The sequence below is a fragment of the Puntigrus tetrazona genome, chromosome 10, assembly GCF_018831695.1.
Source record: "Puntigrus tetrazona isolate hp1 chromosome 10, ASM1883169v1, whole genome shotgun sequence".
Classification (NCBI taxonomy): domain Eukaryota; kingdom Metazoa; phylum Chordata; class Actinopteri; order Cypriniformes; family Cyprinidae; genus Puntigrus; species Puntigrus tetrazona.
The window spans coordinates 11,272,453-11,300,375 of NC_056708.1; the positions used below are offsets into that span (position 1 = coordinate 11,272,453).

Sequence of the window (27,923 nt, forward strand, 5' to 3'; positions counted from 1 at the left end):
TCAAAGTAGTGGCTCAAACATGGCACTTTTGTTGCAATGTTGCATTTACCTCATCAATGTTTTCTTATTTTGGCATTGCTAACTTTGTACGTTCATTCTCATTTGCAAATTTGTTACGTCTGTGACATCACATGAGTAAATAACATTAATCATTGCAAATCGAGTTGGGCAAGGCACTTGTATAAACTTTTCCACCTCCTGCTGAGAAATGTCAACCTGTTCTCCTTTCATTTCTCTTTTCAGCCAGTTTTTTTCCCCCCATTTTTTTCCGGCCTGAGTGCCAGCCTGTGCCACCCTGATGTTGTGGGATATTGAATGGAAATGTTCAGTCTGGTACCAGCTAGTCTCTTAATCCTGGCTGAATTTATTGTTCAGCAGTTGCATAACCTAGAGCCGTCTTTGAATAACTTTTTTCCTCTCGGTAAAGGTACATGCAGATGTAAATATCGTCCGTATGGTTCTGTTTTTCTCTTCTTTGTTTTTCATAGCCTTCAATTATTTAATAATTGCTGTTATGATATCAAAATGGGCTATTGCTTTCAGTTTCTACCCACATAATGTTTTCTTTAAAATAATGGACCCAAGCCTGTTGCTTTCATGCAAATGTTAAGCAAACAAGTGTTATATTTACATAACCTCATAACCTTGTGCTTTGTTGCTTTTAGTAATGTTATGTGTCAGCTGTTTTGATATGCGTTATGGGGTTTTTGTAACCGTTGGTTTTTCTCTCTCTCTCTTGATCCTCAGCTACATCTTCAGGCTGAGCTGTACACGGTTAGGACAGTGGGCCATCGGCTATGTCACCAGTGACGGCAACATCCTGCAGACCATCCCACATAACAAGCCGCTGTTCCAGGCCCTCATTGATGGATGCAGAGAAGGCTTGTGAGTATCTCAGACAGATTGAAGTGATAAATAAACATCAGTGCTTTGACCTAGTGGTTGCTGCATGTCGATCCATGGAGCTCATGTGGGCGTTTTGAGTTCCAGTCCTCCCCTGAATTTTTCAACTATTGATCTAAATCGTTCAGTTTTAAGAAACGCCCATCACTTGCAAATACTCTGTTTTAAGTCAAACGTAGGCTCACATTACTTAAGTCAGAGTCCTTGATCATTCTTTGATGTAATGTCTAGACAGCGGGGCTGAAGATGAGTGGGCTATGATGTTATGATATGAAAAATTCAGAAATATTAATATGCTTTTGTTCCATACTGTTTTGGCGTAAAGATCAAATGTCATTCAGTTTTCAAATTTGATCAGATGTTTTTACGTGACCTTTCAATATTTTATCTGTCTTGATCCGTATGCATGCAGTATATTTGCATAAAGCAATATAAAAAGTAACTATATTATTTCCTAGCTCTTTATTTAAAGTTAGAAATATAAGCATGTTCAACTTCATCTACATGCACACAGTATTCTTGTGTAGGCTAAAATATACTGTATAGCAAATCTCAACTGCTTGATTGCTTGCAAATATTATTAATTTATAATTATCTGTTTAATGAAACTATTTTTAAACCTATTAAAAATGATTTTCTGTAAAGCTTGTTTGAAACAATGTGTATTGGCTTTTTTTCTACATAAATGTAAGTAATTATTTAGTTATTATTATTTTAAAATGAACCGACTAAATTTTATTGTTTGGCTAAAGATGGGGTTCTGGCGCCCCTGTGTCTAGATCTGTTCATTTTGTCCCATTTTCCTGGAATCAGCTCCCGTAGTTCTTCTGTGATGCACCCTATAGGCTCAATATGTTCTGATAAATTGCCAGAGTCTCTTGTAAACAAACAAACAAACACACACACACATACTCTGTCCCCCCTTTCTCTTTGTTGGCAGGTGTCTTACTGGCATGTTTGTTTAGGGCATCATTTACGGGTTTAGCTGCATGTTGCTGTCTTCGTTGCTGTGTCAGCTGTCTGAACCACATCACATCACTGGTTTTGTGGCTCTGTTTGCACGGCCCAGCGCCACATGCCAATCTCACACCATCTGAGCTGTATCTTGGTCTCCAATTCTGTTCAGATAATGAATCTGATATGCTTGCATAAAGCTAGTTTATATACACAAAAATGTCATAGTAATATTGTTAAACTAATTTCTACTGAATTTGAACACCTGTCATTGGATGTGTTTAGATTTGCGTTGTTGCATTGTTGTTGTTTTTTTTAGATCATTTAGATCTTTTAGCCATCAATAACTAGCGCATCTAAAACAATTCTGCAGAATTTTTTTCCAGCTCAGAAAATGCAGAAAGAATAGCAGATTTTGTCTGGACGTCTCTCTCTCTCTTTCTCTCTCTCTCTCATCTGATTGCCCCAGTCTAAAGGTTTGATCCCTTCTGTAAGTGCAGCGGTTTAGACATTGGCTGTGATTGGATGGGCTGGTGAGGTGGCCCACTTTCACAGCACTGCTAATGGAGATTCCACAGAGCCAGTTGTACACGAGGACGAGTCTCTTAACCTTGTTCTCTTTCTGCTGTTTTTCTCTCCATCTGTAGCTATCTGTTTCCAGACGGTCGCAGTTATAACCCAGATCTTACAGGCCTGTGTGAACCCACCCCACATGACCACATTAAGGTCACACAGGTTAGTAACAGATGAACCGATTAGGTAGGATATATGACAGAATTTATATATTTAGATTTTTTTCACTTTTTGTCTGTCTTTTCAGGAGCAGTACGAGTTGTACTGTGAGATGGGCTCTACGTTTCAGCTGTGTAAAATCTGCGCTGAAAACGATAAAGATGTAAAGATAGAGCCATGTGGTCACCTTATGTGCACTTCCTGTTTGACATCTTGGCAGGTATGTATAAAGGTGTTTTTTATAGTTGACTAGTGTATTTAATTTATCCACTATCAGTGTCCAGCAACATTTTCATTTCATCTTTCAATTAAAAATAAATAAATAAATAAATAAAATTTAATTTCAAGCCTGCTCTTTAATGGCACCATTATCACTTCGTAACTCAGTACAGTAATGTTTTTGGAAAAATAGAAAAGCTTGTTTAAAGAGTTGTAGCAGAGATGACAACACAACACAATATTATTTTAGACAATGATATAAAAATAATATTACTTATTGTAATCAATTGCAAGGATTGTGAATTTTAAACAGTTTTATATATATATTAACTTTTATTTAATAGTTTCCAAAGACCTTAAACTTTACTATAATGTATGTGTTTTTTTTTTTTTTTAAATTGGCATTATTCATGGAGTCACACTCTACTGAATTGCTCATTTTAAAACAGCTTAACGTTACACACGTGTGCCACCATCCCCACATTACTCATGCATAAAATAAACATGTCTTATTTTCATCTGCTTTGCATCATATATAAACGCTTCAGTGATGCCTAGTGCTCAGCTAATGGATCTAGTTAGAGATGCTTTAGTGACATGCTATGACCTGAATATTGAGCGTCATCAGGGCTCAGAGGGGAATGAACAGCAGGTAATCTGTCTCTCCGTCGCCCTTGCGTTTGTCCTGATCACAGATGCAAGCGGCACCACAGCAGGCAGGTGAAGGAAAGGCAAATAGGGCGGGAATTGTGTCCGGTCTGCTTGCATTTATCTTCTGGGTGTGTGTTTTTATGTGTGTCAGTGTACGATTGTGATTGAGGATGTTTACATGGGAGATGTGGGGTGAAGTGTGTATGTGTTTACAATATAAGTTCCTGCCATATTGCCAGAAATCTTCAGATCTAGGGTGTTTTCTGAGCATCCGAGCTTCTCTTAGCATAAACAAATATTTCAGGGCCACGGTAGGGTCAGCTAAACTTGGACGCCTCAGCCAGATGCATGCTGCTTTTTTTTTTTTTTTTCATTAAAAACCGCCAGTCATTCACTCTTGTAGGTGAAGGAGGATCGAATCAGCAAAATATGCTGATTCCATTCCTTCAATCTTTTCCTAGTAATGTCCCTTCATTATATCAATAATATAAGAAAAAAGCAATGCTATTGTAATATTTTGGGTTCTTTGTCCTATTATTTTCAGTAGTTTACACTTAGCTGCACATGGATCTGTTACCATCTGAGTTTCTGAGGGGCTGGAGGTCTGTGCTTATTGACCATTAACCTGTGTTCTTTGCTGCGTAAAGATGTTGAAGTGAAGCGCTCAAGGTTATTGAATTCTTTACTGAAACGGTACAACAACTCCTAAAAATTATTTTCACACTTTCAAATGTATGAATGTCACTTACTTAAATAAGTAAATGTGCCATTTATAACAGAAGTGAAAACTTAAAGAAAACTAAGCTAACTTTTCCCGAAAAAAATGTATATGATGAAATGGTAGACTCTGCAGCTCAAAACTAAGCAGCGTTTCTAGACTTTCCGGGTGTCAAACGTGTAGCATAAAGTGCTACTTGAAGTTTGGGTGCAAGTGTTTGCTCATGTTTGTGTCACATTTAAGTATGAGAACGTGTGAAGAAGGGTGTCAAGACAGAATTGTCACTGAACACACATTATCAAAACACCGATCTAAAATGGCATTTAAAAGCCTCAGCTGCGGTCCGTCACATGTTGATTTTTGAGCAGTAGGGTAGATAATATTAGTGCTGTGTGGCTTTTTAAAATCTCCTCTGCTGTTGCTCACCAACTCTCTTCCTAGAACAATCGAAGTGGCACCTTTAACCTGCCACCTATAAAAGGGACCTAACCGTTAAATAAACCATTGAACCGGTTGAGAGCCTAGAGAAGTGTCTCACCTTCTAGCTGGCAGAAGCATTAATATTCATTGCTATTTTTCTGGTAAGTTTATGAACATACACAGCAGCAAAGACTGTATAGTGACTATCCCTTAGAAATCGCGCTCTCTTTTTGTTTTTAATGGCCTTGTTTTATGCCGAGTCAGTTCGGGTGTGTTTCTTTTTCTCCGTTTAAGGGCTTTAATTAGGATTAGGTTTCAAACGACGCTTTGATGTCTTTTCAGTGACCCCTCAGCCAGATGGCTGCCATGATCATCTTTTGTTCTTGTAAATATCGACACACTTTGATTCTCAGAGTTTAATGCAGGAAATGAAAGATGATTGTTTTTCATTTTGCCATGTGTAAGCTGTCTCCAAGCCGTACCGAGCCGTGCGACATGACGAACTTGCCTGTCTGCGTTTGTGTCTGTCTTACTCTGCTGTTTCCTAAATCACAAGAAGAGAAATTCGGTACCCGGCTTGAGGGGGTAGCATGTGCGTTCCAGCTGTTTGTAATCAAGCATGGCTCTTCAGATCCTGCCAGTAAAGAGCTTCCTCATGGCCGAGGCATATTTCCACAACAGTCTGTCAGTGTTTACAGCACTATACAAATAAGCAGGCCTGAACCGTTGGGGTCGAGTTTACCGGAGGTACTAAGCTGTGTGCGTGTGCTTGTGTCCGTTTCGAGTGAGAGGCGGTTTTCTGGATTTCTACAAATGTTTGTGTAAGCATGCTAGTGTTTTAAGGTTCACTCGGTGTGTCTTTTCTGCAGGATTCTGATGGTCAGGGTTGCCCGTTCTGTCGCTGTGAGATCAAAGGCACTGAGCCTATCATTGTTGATCCTTTTGACCCACGCAACGAAGGGGCCAAGTGCTTCCTCCTGGACCACTTCAGCTCCCCCATGCTGGACCTGGATGATGACGATGACAGAGAGGAATCGCTGGTTATAGACCATATCAGGAAGGTAAAATATACATGACATTTCCGGTTTTGTTGACTGTACCGATTATATTGCTTCCTGGTACCCACTGTACAAAAGTTTTGGGTTAAGATAATACATTTTTTTTTTTAAATATTTATTATATTTTTATTTAATCAAAAATACAATAAAATCAGTAATATTTTAAATTATCATTATATTTTAAATTAATATGTTCTATATTAAATCTGTTTTAAAAGAATATTTATGTGATGGTAAAGCTGAATTTTCAGCATCATTGTTCTAGTTTTCGTGTCACATGATTAATAAAGTACTAACAAAACATTTTTTTGATCAGTATTACATATATACTGCATGCTAATTTGTATTATGTACAGTGACAATTTGTTAATGGACGTTGTAAACAATTCACCAGGGAATGTTATTAAAAAGATTTTAAAAATGCTTATCTATGAGATATTTAATAATAGCTTGTTTATCTCTTAAACAACTTCCTCACAAAGCCCATCCATCTATAACGTCCACTTTGTAAGGCTCCGTCAAATACTGATGGATAAAATTAAATCCAGACCATTTTTTGTTTGTTTCTGGAATATGTCTCATTATGTAAACAAAACTGGTTGCAAATGAATTTCACGTTGATTTTATCATAGGTCTGTTGATTTGGTTTACAAGTATGCAGAAGTTTGTTTCTGCCCAAACCTGCTCTGTAGATAAGATTTCATTCATCACTGTTGTCATTCCACAAGCAATCTTCTTTTTCTAGCTGTTTCAATCTCATTCTTCACTGGACTTCAAAGAGGCCTATATCCTGCTTTTATATAGGTGCAAGAGCCTCCCGCTTTCCAGCAGCATAAATGTCAGTCTTTTTTATTAGAAAAAAAAAAAAACCTGTCGAAACCTGCTTCACGAGGACACAACCTCCGCAGCTCCGCTGAGTAGATTCATTAAATGGTAGAGCTTGGAGAGCAATAGAGGGCACCTTCTGGCAGGAACGTTTTTAAATAGAAATGGGAGATATTAGTTTTTTCCTCTCCCCATAATGCCCTTGCAAGAGAACTTGTAGAGGATATTGGCCTCCAAGTGGGTGAGAACTTGTTTGTACTAAAAGTAGTGCTCATTATTCACCTTTAATTTCCTGTATCGTTTCTTAGAAAATTTAATTAGCAGATCTTTCCCCCTCCATAAATATTTTTCTACACCACGGACAAAAGCTGGCTGGCTACAATTGCTCTGTTCATGGATATGTTAATGAGGCTATTAGTTGATTAGGAACTTGAATACCCTAACCTGCCCAAAGCAATTCATGGAGGTAAAAGGCCATTAAGATAACTTTGTATGCTGTCATGCTGATGGTAATAATGAGTTTGTCAATAGCTATGTTTTCATCCACCTATTTTTATGCGCATTTTGGAATATCACATAAAAAAAACACTGGATGGAAATGCCAGAGATGCACATAACATTTTATCCTATTAGAAAAAATCGTGCATGAACTATAAAAAGAAAAATGAAGTGCAACTTGGTTGTGTAAAACATTGAGTGAAACTATTTTAGGATGTTGTGCATGACTGCTTTTTCTGTTGCTATGTGGTTGCTAAGGTCATTTGAGTGTTTTTATCAGGTTGCTAGAGTGTTCTTTTGGGTTGCTAGGTGGATTATAGGTCCTTGGTTTTCAAACCCACTAGGGGCATTAGCAAACTTACAAAGGGGCATAAACAAAAAATCTTAAAATTATTTGAAACAAGACAAAACAAGCATATCAAACAAGCTAAATCAGATGTAGATATTCATTTTAATTTGTTCCCTCAGAAGCTGTGATTTTAAGAACCAGGATTCCCATCAGTTTTCCAAATTTCCAGATTCCCAAAGTTTTCGAATCCTGGTTCTTAAAATCACATGTGCCTTATGCCCCTTTTGTAAGTTTGCTAATGCCTCTAGTGGGTTCGAGAACCCTGGTTTGAGAACCAAGGACCTATAATCCACCTAGCAACCCAAAAGAACACTCTAGCAATCTGAAAAAAACACTCTGGATATATTTTTATAATAGTTTTGATTGGAATATTTTTAGATTTTTTTTATTTGATTGTATATTGTCAAAGATGACATTCAAACATTTGTATGTCGTCTTTGACAATGGGGGGACTTCAAAATGTTAAACAAACCACTGTTCCAGCTGACTTCTGATTGTGCCAAGGTCTCAAGTTCAGTTTAAATCTAGGGGGATTTCTTTGGTCACTTTATTGCTTCAAAAAGTAAAAGCAAAGTTCCTAATGAGTTTTGCGCAAAATTTTAAACTTAAATGAACAAACCCTGTAAATGAACAATGATAATGAAAGTGATTTTTGAAAAGCTTCTAAATATTGCAGAAATCATCATCACTTTTCCCTCTTTCTTGCATAGTCCATGGAGATCCAGAACTCTCCAATAATGTCTCCGAACTCATCCCCTGTGTGTGAACGACGGAAAACCGCTGCAGATCACATGGGCCCACACTTAAACATTCCACCCGTACCACCCCGCCTCGACCTCATCCGTTCTCCTGCTCCTAGTCCCACGGGCTCACCCAAGGTATTGTTTGTTTTAGATTAAGATACATTTGCGATATACTTTTTTTTTTTTTCATTTTCACATATATCACATTTCTCTTTTCTCTTTGCAGTCATCTCCAGGCATGTCCAGAAAACAAGACAAATTCCTTCCTGCCCCCCCACCGCCACAGAGAGACCCCCTCCCCACCTCCGCCAGAACGCCCACCTCATATCCCTCAAGATGGCCGGGCCGCCTGGCTGGTCACCCCATCGTCTGGCCTTCCCAGAGAACCCAGAGTGCCCCTGGAGGCCTGGAGCCCTAAAGACAGCACTGCCTTATCAGACTGCAGGACGTCTGCTGCAGACCGCTCCCCCAAACTTGCCCACGCTGCTCCTGCGCACATCAATGGGAGACCCCTCAGCTGCTCTGGTGCAGACTTAGGGTTAAACCGGACCAGCCACAGGCTTAATGCACAGTCAGAGTGTAGTAAGGTTAGGAACGCACACACATTCCTTCTCTATCATGTGGATCACGTTCACACGCTCATTTTGGGGATCGACACTTTCTATTAGGGCTGGAATGTCCTTCTTTGATAAGCGGAGTCAAGAACATGAGATAAGAGCAGAAAAATGACCGGACATTGTACTTTGAAATCACCTAGAACCTTCTGTGCTCATTCACAAGCCCTTACATGCCTATTTTAAGCCATAAATATTCACTTTTTGCTCATGGCTGTTACTAAGCAACAGTGACGATATTCGCAGTAAAGCAAGGCTGTGAAATTCAGCTGTGTGAATGCCCTGGCATTAAAAAAAGAGGTATTTAAAAAGCATTCAATGCCTTTCGTGATTATAGCAGTTGCCTTCCCACCACACCATGTGTTTTTGCATATATCTAGGTTAATGCACCAAAATGCAAAACACACATATTCGAGATTATGTGTTAAATAAGCGTATTCTGTGAGAGAGGATTGGAGAGGGTTAAAAATTTGGTTGCAACACTGTAGTGACTCATTAAAGCCTTCTTGGAAATTAAGAACTCTATGAGATGTTTTGGGTTGTTTGATGTACATGTGGATTTTTTATCTTTTTGTTCTAGTAAGGTCTGTAGCATGCAATTATATGTAACCATCAATTGACTGTAACATTCTCTCTCTCTCTCTCTCTCTCTCTCTCTCTCTCTCTCTCTCTCTCTCGTACTCTGTCCCGGGCTGGCATGTCAGTGTATGGATTAATTTAGTGTCACAGTGTGGGCACAGAGAGTTTGGCCCCTGTTCTCCCCTCACAAGCCCACACAGCTCTGTTCAGCCAACCGCCTGCAGGCCACAGCTAGTGTGCAGCATCACACACTGCTCTTGATCTCTGAAATAAACTGACTCAGACATCAGAGGCTTCTAGAGCTCCATGATGAAGGTCTAGAAGATTCTTCTGGTTTATTCACTAGACACATTTACAGGATGTTCTGCAGGAAAATATATGGACCAATCTATTAGCACTAACCAGTATATAGAATATTTATGATACAATATTACCCACATCCTTTGTTTTGTTATTCCGTTCATCTGTCTGTCCATCTTTTTGATATTCTATTTATAATCTGTCTGTCTCATCCATCCGTTTGTTCATATTTTGTCCTGTTTTTCTATTTACCGGCCTGTCCGTCCTTTCATCCATATTTTGTTGTTTTTCCATCCGCTTGTTCACCCATACATCATTTGTTCTATTTTTTTATTCATCCATCCATCCAATCATCCATCCATATTTTGTTGTTTTTCATCCATCCATCCATATTTTGTTGCTTTTCCTTCCATCCATCCATCCATATTTTGTTCCTTTTCCTTCCATCCATCCATCCATATTTTGTTGTTTTTCCTTCCTTCCTTCCTTTCTATCCATCCATCCACCCATCCATCCATTCTTCTTTTGTTTTGCTTTTCCATCCATCACATCCATCGCATCCATCCATCCATCCATCCATCCATCCATCCATATTTTGTTTTTCCATCCATCCATTTATATTTTGTTGTGTTTTTCCATCCATTCATTCATCCATCTATGTTTTGTTGTGTTTTCCATCCACCTGTCTGTCCATCCATTTTTCTATCTATAATCAGTCTGTCTGTCCCATTTGTCCATCTGGATACTCTTTCCACCCATTATTGATCTGTTTAAATGGATACTGTATTCATCCACTATGGATTTGTTCATTCAGTCTCATGGATATTTACTGTATTGATCACTAAATCTAAACCAAAAAAGACTTGGCTGTGTTATTTTATCATTGTGTGTTTGTGTGTATTTCTCTGCAGTCTTTCATCAATGGTCTGTTACCTGGTGATGAGTACGATGTCCCCCCTCTGCGTCACTCCCCTCCCCTTGTGGACCACAACCAGAGGTAAGCGACACACACACACACATACACACACACACGCCACTCCCATCCCTGGAGCCCTGCTGCAGCACTTGTTCTTTGTGTGCATGTTGATCATAATCACTGTAAAGCAGCCGAATCTGTCTTTCTTTATTCTGAAGGCAGCCTCACCAAACAAACAACCATGTTTACTCTGTCCAGTTCAATCATATCATGCTTAAATGATTACAAATCACCTGTTTGCTGCTCTCAAGCGTTATGTTTTTCTGTGGAGTCGCTGATCTTTTGGCGCCGATCCACAGCATCTTTTCCTGCTTTGCTCATTGATATGCTTTTGTAATGTTCCATGACTAAATTATTGCTTTCTTGCAAATGATTTCTGTGGTGAGAAGACAAAAAGATCATGTGGAATAAATGAATGTGCTAATGTGATCCAGGAATTGTGTGCACAGGCTGCATCCTGTATATCTCTAGAGCTCTGTCAGAACAACACACACATATACAGACATCAATGTTTGGACACATGTGCACCAATTATGCAAGAGCACCAGGATCCGGAGAGCATGTGCTCTTTAAACAAACATAAAGGCACACACACACATAGATCCAGCAGTGATGGACTTCCTGTGGGGCTTTTGAGGGAATTAAGCTGAACCTGCCTATGAGAGAGGTTGCACTCCAAGCAGCAAGCTATATTTCCTCTTCTGTCACAAACAGGCTCTTTCTTTCCTTTGTATTGCACTTAGTGTGCTTGATTAACAAAGTAAACAACACCACTTAGCTTTTGCCGTTTTTTTGCAACGGATACAAATTGTATTTCAAGTCATGCTGCTTGTCCAGGAAGTGCTAGCTAATTAGCTAATCTAGCTAATCATACATTTCCCAAACATTTGAATGCGATTTCACTTTGCTTTGAGAAACTGCGAAGTCATGCAACACCTTTTCGACAGAATATCAACATATTACACCACTTAGCAAAACCAAAATGTATCAAATGTTCTAGAAACACTCTAAATGCCTTAGCAATGCCCTATCACCCATAACACCCTAGTCACTGGTTTGGTTGTCAATGTTAATAGCTTCATTCATGCAACACTATCGTGCTCCTCTCAGCAGTTCCTGCTTCAAGAAAAACTGTGTTTCTGTCACCTCTTTGACAAATGAATCCGAGTGGCTCTGGAAACCACAATGGTTGTTGTTTAGAGCACAGAAGTATAGTGTTGTGTGTCTATGTGGTGTATCTGTCCATAGAGCTGCGTCAGTAGTCAGTGATGTGTTTAAAGAAGCTGAGATCATTGTATTGTTAGTAAGCACAGTAAGGCTTTTCTGCTGGCTCCGGGGCACACTGGGTTCTTTGTGGTGAGCATCGCACTTACTTTACAGAGACACACACGCACATCAACCTCTTGGAACTCTTGAGAGCATTTTCCACCTCCTCAAAGAAAGGAAAACATGTGAAGCTGTCATCTCTCTCACTCTCTCATAGGTGTTTTCACACTGCTACGGTTGGCTTCTCTTTAAAGACTTGGCAAATGTAAATTTTTAAACACTCTCTTGATGTCTTGGAAACAAGGAGCACTTCGAAACACTTAAAAAAAGGTCTTTAATGAATCTCTTCTTCATCACAGCTACAAGAAATGTCTAAAGTGCCCTCTAATGGTGCACGGCGGTAACAGCCCAGATTTGGCTGGAAAACCGCCCATCGTATCCCAGTCAGAGCTAGTTAACCTCTCCCCCCCCCCGTAGGTGCCGACCTGTTTAGATATTGGCCGTCTTTGCCTACTTCAGCCCAGCCTGTGATTCTAAGTTAGAGCATTACATGATTAAACTGGCAAATCTCGCAGCGACCAGCTCACACACTGCAGAGGGCTCATTTCAGTGAGTCAGCATGAAGGCGGAGAACATCGTCCAAGTCTCTCGTCAAAGAGCTCTTTTCTAAGCATCAGTTACAATGCTGTCATCAATGTAAATATTTACATATGGTTATTCCACACTTCACTATAATTTTGAAGCACATGAGGCGGTTTATTTGAGTATTTGCTAATGCAGTAATTCATATTTGGATTCGAGGAGCTAATGTATCAGGTTTTCCACGGTACATGTCTCAAATTGTGCTGTTGTTGAGAAAAACTAGGTTTTTACTTTTTTAAGCGATCAGATTTACGATTAAAAAAAGGCAGGAAAACTTCCAGACATCTGTGGTCTGAGAACCCGATCAGCGGACGATCTGATGCCTGAAGCATCATGGGATTGCACATATGTGTTGTGAAATGAGTTTTTTTGTGCTCTGTAGACACACCAACCCCTTCACAAGCCACCGGAGTCTGACGGACAGAGTGGAGGATGAGTATCAGATTCCCTCATCGCATCCCGTCTGCATCACACAGCCACCCGTCTGCATCCCCTTCCGCATTCCTAACAGGTAAAAACACACACGATAGTGAACCAGTTGTTTTTTTTTTTTTTTTTGATGTGTTACCAGCATTTACATGTTTTCTTTTCATACAGGGCTTTAGAAAACGGCTCGTCAGATCTCTCAACAGATATAAAGAAACAAAAACCTCCAGAGCATGGTGAGAGAACACACAAATTTACACACACACACACACACACACACACACACACACACACACACACACACACACACTGTCTCTCATTTGTCATCTTCATTTTCTGCATGACCACTTTTTAGTGTGATTGTGAGTGTTTGTGTGTGTAGCGTTAGGGATTGAAGTATGCATTCTTTTTTTGGGCTGCCGATGTTGGTTGAGATCTCGGAGGCCGGTTGTTGGTCAGTGTAACTCTGTGTTGTGTCCCTCAGGTGGGTTTGACTCTGGTTCGTTGATTTCGGGTGTGGCTCACACCACACAGTGCCCCCTCCACAACAGGACACCCTCAGACTACGACATTCTACTGCCCCCTCAAGGTAGCCAATGGCACAGCGCCTCAGTCTGATTGGCTGCCTGATTAGCACACTGTTTATTTGATTTGTTGGTTTGTTTTGCTTTTACTGTTGCGCTAACACACAATGAGCTGTGAACCACAACACAAACATTATTCATTACTGAGTCGCTAAATCTTATTAAATTATAAGAGCTGTATGATGTTGATAAGGTGTGTTTGTATGGTAAGATTAATTTGTTGTTTTTTTTTTACATTTATTCACCTTCACTTCCATTAATCTTTGATTTTTTGGAATATGCTGAATATGCTGTCAGTCTAATTCACTTATACCACCTTAATGAACTTTTTTCCTCAGTTGCTTAGACACAAAAATTAATCAGAGCGATTTCCCAAAAGAAAAACGTGTTTCTCATAAAAACCTGCTTTTCTGAGTTCTTTTAATTTAGTAATTTATACTGCAGTTCCAAAAATGATCTTTGAAAGCCTTTTTTTTGCTCATCAAGGTTTTAAAGTACATTATAAACAAAAATATTAAAAGGTTTGATGTTCGTACAATTGCGTATGACTTCCATTGGGTATGACTGTTTCCATTGTTTTATCAAATGTCTCGGCAATTGAATAAACATGTAATATAGGGTCAGAGCTCAATAAATTTATGACTAAGTGATATTTTAGCTCCATCTGTTGGTGAAAAGAGGGATTGCCGAGGCATGTAGAAAGATTAAATCAGAATCACTTTATCACTTTATTGCCAGGTATGTTTACACATACGAGGAATTTGTTTTAGTGACAGAAACTCTACAGTGCAACACGATAACAAGACAAGACAGATAATAAAGAATTATATACAATATACAAAATACAAAATATAAAATGTGCAAAACAGCAAAAATAAAAAATATATACTATAAACATATACTATAAAGTGTAATGTTAAATGTCTCTCTCTCTCTCTCTCTCTCTCTCTCTCTCTCTCTCTCTCTCTCTCTCTCTCTCTCTCTCTCTCTCTCTCTCTCTCTCTCTGTCTCTGTCTCTGTCTCTGTCTCCCTCTCTCTGTCTCTGTCTCTCTCTCTCTCTCTCTCTCTCTGTCTCTGTCTCCCTCTCTCTCTCTCTCTCTCTCTCTCTCTCTCTCTGTCTCTCTCTCTCTCTCTGTCTCCCTCTCTCTCTGTCTCTCTCTCTCTCTGTCTCTCTCTCCCTCTCTCTCTCTCTCTCTCTCTCTCTCTCTCTCTCTCTCTCTCTCTCTCTCTCTCTCTCTCTCTCTGTCTCTGTCTCTCTGTCTCTGTCTCTGTCTCCCTCTCTCTCTCTCTGTCTCTGTCTCCCTCTCTCTCTCTGTCTCCCTCTCTCTCTCTCTCTCTCTCTCTCTCTCTCTCTCTCTCTCTCTCTCTCTCTCTCTCTCTCTCTCTCTCTCTCTCTCTCTCTCTGTCTCTCTCTCTCTCTCTCTCTGTCTCTGTCTCCCTCTCTCTCTCTCTCTCTCTCTCTCTCTCTCTGTCTCTCTCTCTCTCTCTCTCTCTCTCTCTCTCTCTCTCTCTCTCTCTCTCTCTCTCTCTCTCTCTCTCTCTCTCTCTCTCTCTCTCTCTCTCTCTCTCTCTCTCTCTCTGTCTCTGTCTCTCTCTCTCTCTCTGTCTCTCTCTCTCTCTCTCTCTCTCTCTCTCTCTCTCTCTCTCTCTCTCTCTCTCTCTCTCTCTCTCTCTCTCTCTCTCTCTGTCTCTCTCTCTCTCTCTCTGTCTCTCTCTCTCTCTCTCTCTCTGTCTCTCTCTCTCTCTCTCTCTCTCTCTCTCTCTCTCTCTCTCTCTCTCTCTCTCTCTCTCTCTCTCTCTCTCTCTCTCTCTCTCTCTCTCTCTCTCTCTCTCTCTCTCTCTCTCTCTCTCTCTCTCTCTCTCTCTGTCTCTGTCTCCCTCTCTCTCTCTCTCTCTCTCTCTCTCTGTCTCTGTCTCCCTCTCTCTCTCTCTCTCTCTCTCTCTCTCTCTCTCTCTCTCTCTCTCTCCTCTCTCCTCTCCTCTCTTCTCTCTCTCTGTTCTCTCAGCGTCTCCAATGGAAGACCCTTTCAACTCTCTTCCACCGTCCCAGCCTCCTCCTCCTCCCCCCATCAGGAACAGCTTCATAGAACCCTCCTCCTCCTCACCGTACCCCAGACCTGCCCGCCCCTCATCTGGACACGATCACTTCCTGCTCAGCCCTGGTGAGGCTGATACCACTTATCTGTGACTTAATCCAGCATAAATGTCAAATACTAATTTGTTTGGGTTGTATTGGTATCCGATCTTTGGTGTGATTCACAGACACTTTCATAGACCAATTAAATAACTCGGCTCCCAATCCCCCTGTGAGGAGACAAACCGGAGACAACATGAAGTCACCATTCAAGGCTCCCCAAGACTATGATCAACTGCCGCCAACATCAGGTACCAAATTGAAAAAGGGCTGTTATAAGTATAAAACAAAATTATAAATGTTATCAATTTATTCTTAATATACACTGCTGTTTAAGCCATTTATTTTTATTCCTGAAGAAATTTTTTAATAAATATGAAAGAAATTAAAGAAATATTTTTTCGCAAGTATGCATCAAAATCAACAGTAAAAAAGTTGTTTTGAATAAAATTATGCACTATTCATTAGAGAATTTAAAAATGTTTTTACAAAAAGCAACAAAACTCTTTTAACATTAATAATAGGAATTGTTTCTTGAGCACCCAATCAGCATATTAGAATGATTTTTGAAAAATCATAATAATGCTGAAATTCAGCCTTCATCATCATGTCACAAGATACTAATTTAAAATATATTGTTATTTTCATTTGCAATTATATTTCATAGTATTGCTGTTTTTACTGTACTTGAATAATATTTGAAGTGTGTAATTATATATATTTTTAGCCTCCCATGCCTTGTGGTTAAAATGGTATAGTATTAATGATCAGAACAAACATTGCTTGCACGTCTAAAATGAGCTAAAAATATACATGTAATATCCTGATAAAACAGCTGTTAGCACAGTGTGTTGTTCTGAATACATAATAGCCGTGCAGGTTTATTAAATGAAGCCATTAGCCATCAAGATGAATGCACTCTATGAATTATTAATTATTAGCCTGTAATGGGTTTTTAATGTGTTCAGAGTCTTTTTATTTGGCCTGCTACCATCCACTCTCAATGGCCCATTCTGACTAAACACTCTTTGTTTCCTGTTTGCAGTGACCGGAGATTGCTTCAGGGCACCTGAGAGACCTCCGAAACCACTTCCCAGGATCATCCCACCAGACATCCACAGAAGACCGCACGAATCGTCCCGGGAGAACGTCGACGCCAAGATCGCCAAGCTGATGGGGGAGGGCTACTCGTTCGAAGACGTGAAACGAGCGCTGATGATCGCGCAGAACAAGGTGGACGTGGCACGGAACATTTTGCGAGAGTTTGCGTTAGTCGCCCCCAGACAGGGCCTGTAGCCTGCGCCCAAGTCATTTCAAACTATAACTACGAGCGTCTCTGAGCGTACAAACCGCAGGCTGACTTCTGCTTGCTTTCGTTTAGCACATACAGCGAATGAGACGAAAATGTGCGCTTTTCCGCCAAAAGGAGCCTAAGTGGAGTGTTGCGTTTGTAACAACGGGATCCTGTGAAAAATACAAAGCCTTGTGTTTACAGTGACGTGGCTTATCTGCAGCGCTCAGGTCATCGTCGTTACAGCTCGGGACGTACAAGAGAGAACCCGAAATTCTTTTTTTTTTTTTTTTTTTTTCATGTATGGAGGTGTCCATCCACATTTTAGAGTGGATTTGCTGCGTCCTGACGTTTGTACTTCCCTCAGATTGGCTGGACGGAAATGAAAGCAGCTCTGAACGCTCCTGTTTGTGTTGTCAGCGTCTGCCTTTCCTGCCACTGCTGCTGCCCCACACACATATATTACCCACGTCCAGCCGCTCCTTCCTGGCCTCTCGGGTATCATGAATTTTACAGTAATGGCTCTCGCTGTAACCGTTCTCCTTTTATCTCATTAATTCGCCCGTGAACACGACAAACCAGATCAGATCGTTTGAGGCAGAAAGAGAGACGGACATCGAGTATCAGGTTCACAGTTCTCCTTCTGTCAGCTTTTTCAGTTTAGCTGCTTTTTATCAACTCCTAACGGACGCCTTTGACAACTGCGTGCATTCCAGCGTTCGCAAGCAAGGGCTAATATGGTTGTTTCGTCTTCTGTAAATAGGGCCTGTCAACTCGTGAAATAAGACAAACCCGAATGCCCCCTTTGAATGCATCGGTTCCGTATTTATTTTAAAATTAGTGCAGTGCAGAAGCCACTTAAACCTTCCCCTTCCCTTTTTTCAGTTACCCTCAGCCCACTTGCACTGACGCGATATGCAAAAAAAAAAAAAAAAAGAAAAAAGAACTGGACATGCACCGTTTGTATAAGCGCCTGGCAAACAAAACGAAAAGATGCAGAATATCATAGACGAATCATTTTTAATGGTTTGTCGTATAGTGATGCCCAGAAACCGAAGAAAACTCCAGCAACTTCTTCATTCAAGGCCTTTTTGGAGTTCTGTGAAGCTGGACCACTTTTTCCTTCTTCCCCCACTGGCTGTTTGTCATTCCTCCCGATCAGGTTTTCTCTTGAACTTGAAACTTCATTTTTGCACTGGTCTCGCTCTCCATCTTACACTTGAAAGTCTGAGAACTGAGTGGACCCTCCAGCGGAAGAGGACGTGGCCTTCGACAGGTTCACAAGGGGGACGCTTTCTGTTCATTTCCCCTCTTCTTTTTACGAGAGATTTTAGTTTGTTGGAAATGCCTTGTGGATCATTTAAAACCAGTGATGTGTGCAATTAATTTATACTTTATTAAAAGTTTTCTTGGAGATTATTATTTTCTTCTTTCAGTAATGTTGGTAACCTGTGATCTGTTCTTGTGGAGAAAAAAAACGTTTTATAAAAGCCAGTATTAACATCTGCTACGTGTATGTTTTTTTGTAAAAAAAAAAACAAAAAAAACAACCAAGAAACTTACTTCAAAATGTACACTTTTATTGTCAACAAAAGTACAAAAACAAAAGTCAGTATTTACAATACTTTATGGCCTTCTTTTGCGGTTACCCTCTTTGGTTTCACTGCTGACCTGATGGTTCAAAATATGCGAGACGGTTACGCTAAACAAGGACATTCAAAACGCTCGTTTGTGGAGACGAAAACAAAAAGTGAAAGCTGAGTATGCGTAACAAAGTGAGATTACATTTTAAATAAAAAGGGTCTCTTTAGTGACTAAGCAGAAGCACAGCTAAACCTTGCATTTCTCACACATTATAAATAGCCAAACACAAGCAAGACATTCAAACATATTTACAGCTTCTTCAGACCACAACGAACAGAACCCATCCTTAAAGACTACAGTGTCGGACATCAACCTGACGTATCGCGGATACAGAAAATGGTGTGTAAAAACAACAAAAGATACAGTTTTTGTAGTCCGAGAGAAGTGCAAAACCGAAAGGCTATACAGTGAGGTTTCACATTAACGCGTTTGCCTTCCGATACTGACTCTTTCTGTTAAGGCAGAATAATGGGGCTATTCTTTTATATTTACTTCCTACCGACAAAAAAAAAATAAAATAAATAAAGTCTCTGCATGCAAGGTCGCTACCACCCAGTCTGATACCGAGAGTGGATGTTTGCTTGTTTATACTATATGCAAGTCACATCTATGTCGCTACGTTAAACCCTAGCGGGCCGTGTTCTGCTGAGTTCAGAGCCCTACAACTATGACATCATGCAATGCAACCTGAAGGCCACTGGGTGTAGCAGAAAATCTCGCTATGCTATGCTAAATTTCTAAACCCGTTTTCACTACTTAGCCACTTTCGAACTAGAGGAAATAACATGAATAGAGCAGTGACGTAAAGAGGTACCAATAAATAAAACGTGAGCGAACAGAGGTGTAACAGCAGTGAATTCATCGTTCTTCCAGCATCCGACCGCGATCTTAGGAGTTTTCGACTGTGGAGGGACTGTGCGATATCAATACATAATCCCAAAATCCAGTATTATCTGTTATTTTTTCAATAATCCAACGTTAAGTAGTGAACGTATTCCCCGTATTTACACAGGCCTAAAAAGTGTACAGCGAATTTACATTTTTTTTTTTTTTTTTTTTTATCTAGAGGGGGAACAAAACAGCTGTGCCCACCACATCAGCAATGCGCATGAAAGGAGAACATTCACTGGGAACACAAAAAGAAAAGTCAGAATCGATCAAAAGTAAATGCAGTCCTCAGTGCAGACTAAATTTACAACACAAGTGGTTTTCTCTTTTACACTTTTTGAAACGTGGTGGGGATTTTTTTCTTTTTTTTTCTTTTTTTTTTTTAACAAACAGTTTATTTGCAATAGGAAATATTCTGAAAACATTCTGTGATGCGTGACGCGCACGAGCAGCCCGAGGGAGGCGTCGCTGTCCAATCAGATGTCTGGAATTAGATGATCGAAGTGTGTAGTACTGCACATTCAGTGTTGACAAGGCCTCTTTCCTGGTTCATTCCTGATAAAACAAACCCGATGAATGTGATTAGAAAAAATGAGACGATAAGAATAACCTGACAACCAAATATCGAGTCGGTGTGATGTGCGTGATTGAGGTGAAAGGCATGCATAATTGTCTCCTAAAGAAAACATCTGTTGTGACTCAGTGTGACGTCTTTTACCTGAAAAATGTACCATCTTCCGAATTCTCCATTTGGAAGTGTAAAATAAAGATTCTTAACATTAAGCCACCAAAATGAGAAAACAAGGGTTAGAAAGGTCACGAAGGTTTGTGAGATGTGGAGACTGGATAGTCCAGCCCCCTCATGGGGATCCAAATCTTCAGTAATAGCTAATTAAGACATTCTTGATGAAATCCAAGAGCTCTCAGAGTCTGCATAGATAGCAAGGTTACTACCATGATCAAGGTCCAGAAAGGTGGTGAGCACATTGTTAAAATAGTCAATGTGACATCCGGAGTTCAACCATAATTTTCTGAAGCGAATACTTAGAAAATACAAAAAAAACCCAAAATGGCTTCATTCAACAACTCTTCCCCAAATTGCCATTGATTACAGCCATTCAACATTACAGTATAAGTTAGAGATCTTAACATTCATTACACTTTAACATATTACTTTTCATTCAACTTAATCTTAAAAAAAACAAAAAACCATTGTAATAAATATCATATGTAGCCATTTGGCAAGTAGGAAATATACAGAAATAGAATAACGCTAAATTCTGAATTAAATACAGATGAACCCTTATAGCTACAAAAGCTATTGAATTGCTCCATTTTCCTTTTGTCTTTTGTCGAACGGACATCATAGCAGCTGGGTTATTGGGTAAATATAATAAATATTTTCCACCCTGTCCTGAATTGCGAGCGAAAATATCTCACCTTCTTCGTTCGTCTTTGACTGCGCTCTTCTCTTTTAGACATCTGCTTTATGATTGTTCTCCTCCAGTTTCTTACTCTCCTCTGAAGTGCCAGTCTCCTTCTCCCCGGTCTTCCAGCTGCCTTGTCTAACAGGACAATTTTACCTTGATTAATCTTTCAGCACATTTCAAACCGAGCTCTTGCGGCTAGACCATTTCTGGCTCGCTCGCTTCTCTTGTCAATCTGAACAAATCAAGATGATGTATAACAGCAGATACTGTGACTTCTACTGCAATCATATGTACTTCATCTGTACAGGTTGTAATTTAAATGTAGGCGAAGAAACATACTCTGCTTTTTCATCCTCGACTTATTTTTGCGACGTCTTACCTTGTTTTCTTGATATAGAGCCAGTAGGTGAGTCCCACCAAAGCAGCGGCTACAAGCAGTCCAACCACGACACCCACAATCACTTTGGCCTGTTCCGTGCCGTCCTCGTTTTTCTCTAAATACACGGAGAGATAAACACTTTATGAATTCCCCTGAAGCATTATGACTACTCGCGTGGAAAGGCAATCCTGGTAAATCAAAAATGATTTACACAATCCTGCTGCTTGAGGAAAATTAAAGCTGGGATTATTCCAAGATGCCTTTTTTTCAGGCACGACAGCTAAAGGAAACAATTAAAAGACGTGAATGCACAAAGTTTGCACGATGTCAGGATGCTTGACACCCTCCGACTCGTAATCTAAACCTCTACTTCATTTTAAGTGAAATTCAAGGGAATGAAATCAGATCGTCTTACCTGGTTTGCGCGTGTCCTCCTCAAATACTGAAATCAGATATAAAACCAAATTAACTTTGGGTGCAAAATGAAATCAAACTGGCATTTATGACAAATTCGGTGAGAGGAAAAGCCACCACCCAACTGTGGTTTAGATGCAAAACCGATTTAAATCAGAAGTGAGTATTGTCCAATCGGATTCTAGTAAGGAAGATGACCACAAGCATGCGAAAGCGGTCGGAAAAAGAGGAGGAGGAGGAAAAGGGACAGCAGTCCAAGCACCCTGACACAGACAAAACCCGAGCCAAAGCCAGAAACAAGAAAGAGAGCGCCTCGTGCCCTGTGAGTGAACAACAGGACCTGAGAGAGAGCAGCCAGCCCTGTCTTTCCAGTGTTCACACCAGGACACTAATAATACTAACACAGTAAAAGGCCACTAAATTACCCTGCATTTGAATAGTGCATCAAGCAAACCTGTACAGAACATGCTAGCTTTTACCAATCTCCTCACATGCACAAAAGAGATGTTAGATTTGGCGTTTACTTATCAGGGCTGTCAAACTACCATTATTTGTGTCATTAAAAAAATGCTAAATAAAGATCGATAATGCATCAACAGTGCAAGTTCATTATTATTTCAAAACTAATACATTTCAGCTATTTCTGTTCAAACAAGCAGCGCTTGAGCCAGCTCTCAGCCCACTTGTTATTAACCACGTCAGATATGTAGGCTATAACTTAATGGTTCTATTTAATCTAAATATGTTCTTGACAGCCCTATAATATGAGCCTTTTTAAAGGGGTCAACTGAGTGGTTAGTAAGCGGTTCTCACAGCGGGACACCTCTTCAGCGCGTTCAGTACTTACGAGAAAACACGCTGATCTCCTTCGAGTCGAAACCGAGATTATTGGTCACGAGGCAGCTGACGGTGAGGTTCTTGCTGGGCACGACGGTCAGCTTGTACGTGGCCTTCCCGTTCACATACGACGATTCCTCCTGCAGGACAGCAACAGTTATTTTTGTTTAACTTTTTAGAACCAGAATATCGACTTTATATGGAAAATACAAATGAGTGAGAGTCAGCGAGAATAAAATTGGTTTCATTATCGGACCTGTTTGCTTTAGGCGCTATTTAATACACCTCTCCACCAGAGGGCGCTAATGATCCTCAGCTTATTTGTTATCGCGAAACCAGCGCCGAACCCACCCAGTGCTAATGGAAAGTCTCACAGAAAACACGCGCACCTCGGGGTCGATGTGCAGTGTGTGTCAGTAATCACACAGCCACTAAATGAGTCTCCATCACAAACACGCCTCGATATCCGTGTCATTAAGGCGGGCAGTGAGTTGCTGTGTGAGTTACCGATACCACACAGCAAAACAGACCAGAAATAAGACGCAATCAAGCACAAATTAATAGTAAATAATTGTAGTTATTTCTGAATTTAGAAGCGTGTAAGAATTGGTGTTATTTTGTTTCACTGTTGGATTCAGTACTTTTCGGATTTTAAAAGGACGTATTACTTTTATGACCATTTTATAAAGTGTTATTGTAACTGTAAACTAAACCTGTAAGAAGACTAGCTAACACCCCGCTGGACTTAAACCAACACAAAACACCAAATAAATTCATTCACCGCAATGCATCCTCTGAGACCGAGAAGACACTGAGAAGCAGAAAAGAGCTATTTGCATCATGTGGAGCCCGAGGTACTCTGACAGTGAAAGAGAAAGACGAGTGCCGGTCTGACCGCTTTGTATCAAAACCCAAACACTGGAACTCACGGGACACACACACTATGTCTGGGATATCTGGGGTAACCAACACAGGCCAGTTTTTGGTGTCCTGCTTTGGCAACCCTGTCCTCATTGTCCTGTTTTCAGGTCCTGGCTGTAGTTTCACAATAAGTGGAAATCACCTTCCCTCAAAGGCGTTTGAGAGGGTGGCGAGACGTGCCTCTGTGGAAATCCGCTTCTTGTCAAAATAAAACAGCCAGAAACAAAGTCGCTCGCAAACAAATACCAGAGCCGTCAGTCTGTGGAACACAGGACGAATAATAATTCTTTGTGTGCGATTCCAGACATTTCCGTCCCAGGACAACTGTTCCCTTTCTAACGTAAATTGAAAGTTGGCTCTTCGCTTCTGGGTGCAGAAAACCTGTGACTTCAAACACCTGTGCACCTTTCATCTTGTCTAGACCGGAGCCGAGTGAAATATCTGGGCATCTTTCCTTCTTGCATAAAAAAAGTAGAAGATGCAAGGTTCTTTTGGGACAAGTGTAATGTGTACAACATGATGATATGAATCCGATTCAGATCTATCTATATTTAGTCTGACAGTGATGGTGACTCACGTTAGTTCCGTTGACACTCCACTGCACGTCAGGTTTAGGTGAGCCTTCTGCCTCACATGTCAAGACTTTGTGTTTGCCGTCATAGCTGCGATGCTTTGTCAGACTTGTAATTCTGGGAATACCTGGAGATAGTATCATATTTATGCTTTATTATAGGATAGGATAGCATGCATTTAATATATACGTTATATATATTAGTGCTTAAAATAATAGTATGTTACAAATACAAACAATTAATAAAATGTTAAAATATTAAAAGTGTGCATTATAAGTGCTACCTTCCACTGTAAGCTCAAAGGACAAGTTGCGTTTCATTCCTTCAATGGACACGTCACACACATAGGTGCCTGCATCACTATAGGTCAGCTTTGAGAAGTCAGGCAGTTTGTCTAATTTATGGGTATTCTGGAGAAATCGAAAGAGTTGTTCGATTAAAATCACTAAAAGAACCTAACCCAGATATGTTAGATTCCCTGCAATCTCTTACCTTAGTCCATGTCACTTTAACTTCAGACGAGGCGTTCCTATCCAACGACACCACCAAGTTTTCCCCGAGCTTCTTTAACACCTTGCCTGTAGGAGTGAGGCTTACATCCAGAACTGAAAAAAAAGAGGATAGATGACAAGCGTGTATCAGTCCGCTGCAGGCTCCTTTTTTGTACACCTGTCCTAAAAATATTTCAACCCACGAAAGACGCCAAAACGCATCACATTTCTTCACCGACTCTGAGCTCTAAGGGCCTCCTCGCACCCCCTTATTCTCGCCTGAGCAATTGTTTTCTATCCTCAAATGGACAGCTGAGATGCCACCAGCTTTGAAATCGCGCCACACAGACTCCGTGAAATACATTTGAGTCTCCAAACCGAAGCGTCACTAAATCCACATTATGGAGATCATCAGGCCTTTTGAACCGACACACACACACACACACACACACACCCTCACCTCAATGAGAATTATTGAAAGGCCAGAGTGTGTGAGCTTATCAGAGTGCTGGAGCCTCAAAAACTCCTAATTAAGCTGTCTGCCTGCTGTCCCACCCCCTTCACTAATCCCGCTGAAGATAGATTTGATTAACATTTCGCTGCATTAATTCCTACTATAAAGGAAGGAATTAATTTGAAAGGAAAAGTTTGGTGAACTCCGGCTGCTCATCTGTTCAGCGGCTGAGTCTGTTTACTCTGGCTTGACTCTTTAGCAACATTGGTGCAAACAACGTCTTGAGTTTGGTCGAGCTAATGTTGTTAGATATTACACGTTGCATCTTTTAAGCTCAAAAATGTAATTAATTATACTTAATGTTCTACGGAATGCCTATAACTGATGGGTCTGTGTCGTAATTCCCTATCTATTCCCATTTATCTACAAAAATGTAGGTAGTTTTTTTATTAGGTATTACAAAAATATGACAAAAGGCTCAGTACAATTTGTTTTACTTCTCTGCTTCCCTGGCGAGATTCTTATTCATGTTAATACATCCCACAAACAGAAAACCGGTCAAATGAAAGTAAAATATAGAGAATAGGTAGCGTTTTCCCCAGAAAATGCTTGTAATTTTTTTTGAAGACTAGAATTTTTAATGCATTTGCATTTATTCATGATTCATAAATGCAAACAGTATGCTAGCGGTTTAGATGGTAATATGCAGCAGGCTTGCTAAAATGTGTGTGTCATTTAGTTGAGAATACATGTTTTGGATTTGAATTTATTAAGTTCATTGCCAAGAAGAACATGAGCTACAGTACATTGTCAATGAACACAGGCTGGCTGTATTAAACGATTCTTTATCACTCTTCTTTATTAACGGTACTATCATATATATATATATATATATATATATATATATATATATATATATATATTACTTTTATAATTGAAGAGAGGCATTAGCGGTCTGAAAAGGCATGACTCTTCTACTATTTCAGCTATTTTTTCCAAGTTTTCAAAAGCGATGTTGGTGTTGAGGAACTTGCAATTACGAGCAAAAAATGCATGTTGAAATTCAATTTTCTGAATTAGTTATTTTCTCTTTTCAAAATCTCAAAAATATCTTCCCATGTCTGTCAAATGCTCCATCAGGTCTTTCTCTAGTGTGTAGATGCCCTTAGGGAGAGATGAGGGAGAGACTGAGAAATAGAGCGCATCATTCATCCACTCACAGCTCACGGTGACAAACTGAGTGGACTCCATCACATCGTTGTCAAGCAGGGAGCACTTGTAAATGCCACTGTCCGCTCGGGTAACGCCAGTCATAGTGTAAACATTCTTGTCCGTCACCGTGACCTTCTTGCCCTAAAGAAGGTGAGAGAGAGAGGGAGCCGGTGTAATTAACCTGTAGAGAAAGATACAGGGCAGACAGCAGGACCCTGGAGATGAAAGAGTGGCGGGGTTGCTGTGGACACGGCTGGCGATCTCTCACCTTAATGTTGAAGTTGAAGCTGGTAGGAGGGGGGTTTCCATCCGCCTGGCATTTCAGTGTCACATCATCACCTTCTCTAATGGGGCTCTGAGAAACAACCTGTAGACTCACCTTCTCAGTTGGGTCTTAAAGAGAAAAAAAGAGAAAACAAACAGTGAGCCTGAGGAAGATGGCTGTCATTGCACGGATTCGGTGTGACTTTCCATATCAACATGTAGCAAGCAACTAAAAAAAACATTCACTAAGACACCGCGCCATTCTGCAGACCCCAAGGGGCTTAAACGCCTTCATTTCCAGAACCATTTGCAGTCTCTCATTCTCGCCCTCGTTTTCTCGCCCAGCAGCCACAAAGCATTTCACATCACATCTTCACCCTGAGGCACTGAACAAACCTCTCAGCATTCAGATAAGAGAGAGAGAGAGAGAGAGAGAGAGATGCTATAGCAGACTTGGTTACCGACATTATGCCTGACAAGACCTAGAAAAAAACATCAAATTGAGGCTGGCTACCAGCTGAGACCTTCAATTCAAGGTTCAGGACTCATGAGATGGCTTCGTGTACTAGGTGATGTACAGATACGCAGGCACCCGTGAACACGGATCCCTCAAACCAGCTGTAAAATCAAACAAATAAAGCATCAAAGCGCTAGACACAGCATGTGTCACATCAAAACACTATCTCAGGAAGAGACAAAGTCCCAAAGCTTGACTACCAACCCAATTCCAATTCGTTTTCAGCTCTGAGCAAATATGGCAGATCTGCCCCTAGAGGGAGCTGCTTTGTGTACAAGTAGCCATGTCAAGTAGAGTAACCTGGATCCAGTGCCACAATAATGGACTGGGGACCATCAAATTATAAATAAGATGATATAAAACACTGGCACACACTCCTATTGTACGTAAATAAAATAAATAAATAAATAAATAAATAGAATTAAAAAATAAATAAAATCAGTACGATTTATCTGTTTGTTTTGTTGCTGCTGAAGAAAATTAATTCTTTATCTAGCAAGGACACATTAAATTGATCAAAAGTGACAGAAAAGACATTTTATAATGTTACAAAAGATTTCTACTTCAAATAAATGCCGTTCTTTCTCATTCATCAAAGAATCCTAAAAAATGTATCATCGTTTTGAACACTGATAATAAGAAATGTTTCTTAAGCACCAAATGAATGGTTTCTGAAGGATTATGTGACATTGAAGACGGCAGTAATGGCTGCTGAAAATTCAGCTTTACTATCACAGAAATAAATGAATAAATGTTGAAAGATATGTGATTCTGCATAAAACCAAGAGTAACGCAGGTATGTTTGTAGCAATAGCCAGTTATAATAATAATAGCCTAAATACATTGTATGGGTCAAAAGGATCCTTTTTTCTTTTATGCCAAAAATGAATTGGATATTAATTATGATCATGTTCCATATTTTGCAAATTTCCTTCCGTAAATGTATAAAACCTATACATTGCTGAGGACTACATTTGGACAACTTTAAAGGTATTTTTTGCACCCTCCTGGTTTTCAA

General features: G+C 40.1%; 2 protein-coding genes across 3 annotated transcripts in view; one reads left to right on the forward strand and one right to left on the reverse strand.

Moving 5' to 3' along the window:
* cblb (Cbl proto-oncogene B, E3 ubiquitin protein ligase) overlaps nucleotides 1-18,388 on the forward strand; it is a 57,029-nt gene extending 38,641 nt beyond the window's left edge. Inside the window, 14 exon segments of the mRNA XM_043251129.1 lie at nucleotides 748-885; nucleotides 2,505-2,592; nucleotides 2,678-2,809; nucleotides 5,467-5,658; nucleotides 8,038-8,205; nucleotides 8,297-8,362; nucleotides 8,364-8,657; nucleotides 10,475-10,560; nucleotides 12,830-12,958; nucleotides 13,045-13,109; nucleotides 13,358-13,462; nucleotides 15,464-15,619; nucleotides 15,720-15,842; nucleotides 16,637-18,388. Of these exon segments, the coding sequence (XP_043107064.1) occupies nucleotides 748-885; nucleotides 2,505-2,592; nucleotides 2,678-2,809; nucleotides 5,467-5,658; nucleotides 8,038-8,205; nucleotides 8,297-8,362; nucleotides 8,364-8,657; nucleotides 10,475-10,560; nucleotides 12,830-12,958; nucleotides 13,045-13,109; nucleotides 13,358-13,462; nucleotides 15,464-15,619; nucleotides 15,720-15,842; nucleotides 16,637-16,887 (1,993 nt within the window). The 3' untranslated portion in view covers nucleotides 16,888-18,388.
* Nucleotides 18,389-18,445: 57 nt separating this feature from the next.
* Nucleotides 18,446-27,923, reverse strand: part of alcama (activated leukocyte cell adhesion molecule a) — a 59,740-nt gene continuing 50,262 nt past the window's right edge. The window contains exons 7-16 of one of the 2 annotated variants that reach the window (XM_043251130.1): nucleotides 26,393-26,517; nucleotides 26,133-26,265; nucleotides 24,460-24,572; nucleotides 24,251-24,377; nucleotides 23,973-24,094; nucleotides 22,485-22,614; nucleotides 21,639-21,665; nucleotides 21,224-21,338; nucleotides 20,855-20,979; nucleotides 18,446-19,969 (exon numbers count right to left, since the gene is read on the reverse strand). In XM_043251130.1, the coding sequence (XP_043107065.1) occupies nucleotides 20,889-20,979; nucleotides 21,224-21,338; nucleotides 21,639-21,665; nucleotides 22,485-22,614; nucleotides 23,973-24,094; nucleotides 24,251-24,377; nucleotides 24,460-24,572; nucleotides 26,133-26,265; nucleotides 26,393-26,517 (983 nt within the window). In that variant the 3' untranslated portion in view covers nucleotides 18,446-19,969; nucleotides 20,855-20,888. The remainder of the gene's footprint in view (nucleotides 19,970-20,854; nucleotides 20,980-21,223; nucleotides 21,339-21,638; nucleotides 21,666-22,484; nucleotides 22,615-23,972; nucleotides 24,095-24,250; nucleotides 24,378-24,459; nucleotides 24,573-26,132; nucleotides 26,266-26,392; nucleotides 26,518-27,923) is intronic. The other variant, XM_043251131.1, reaches the window with a different exon arrangement.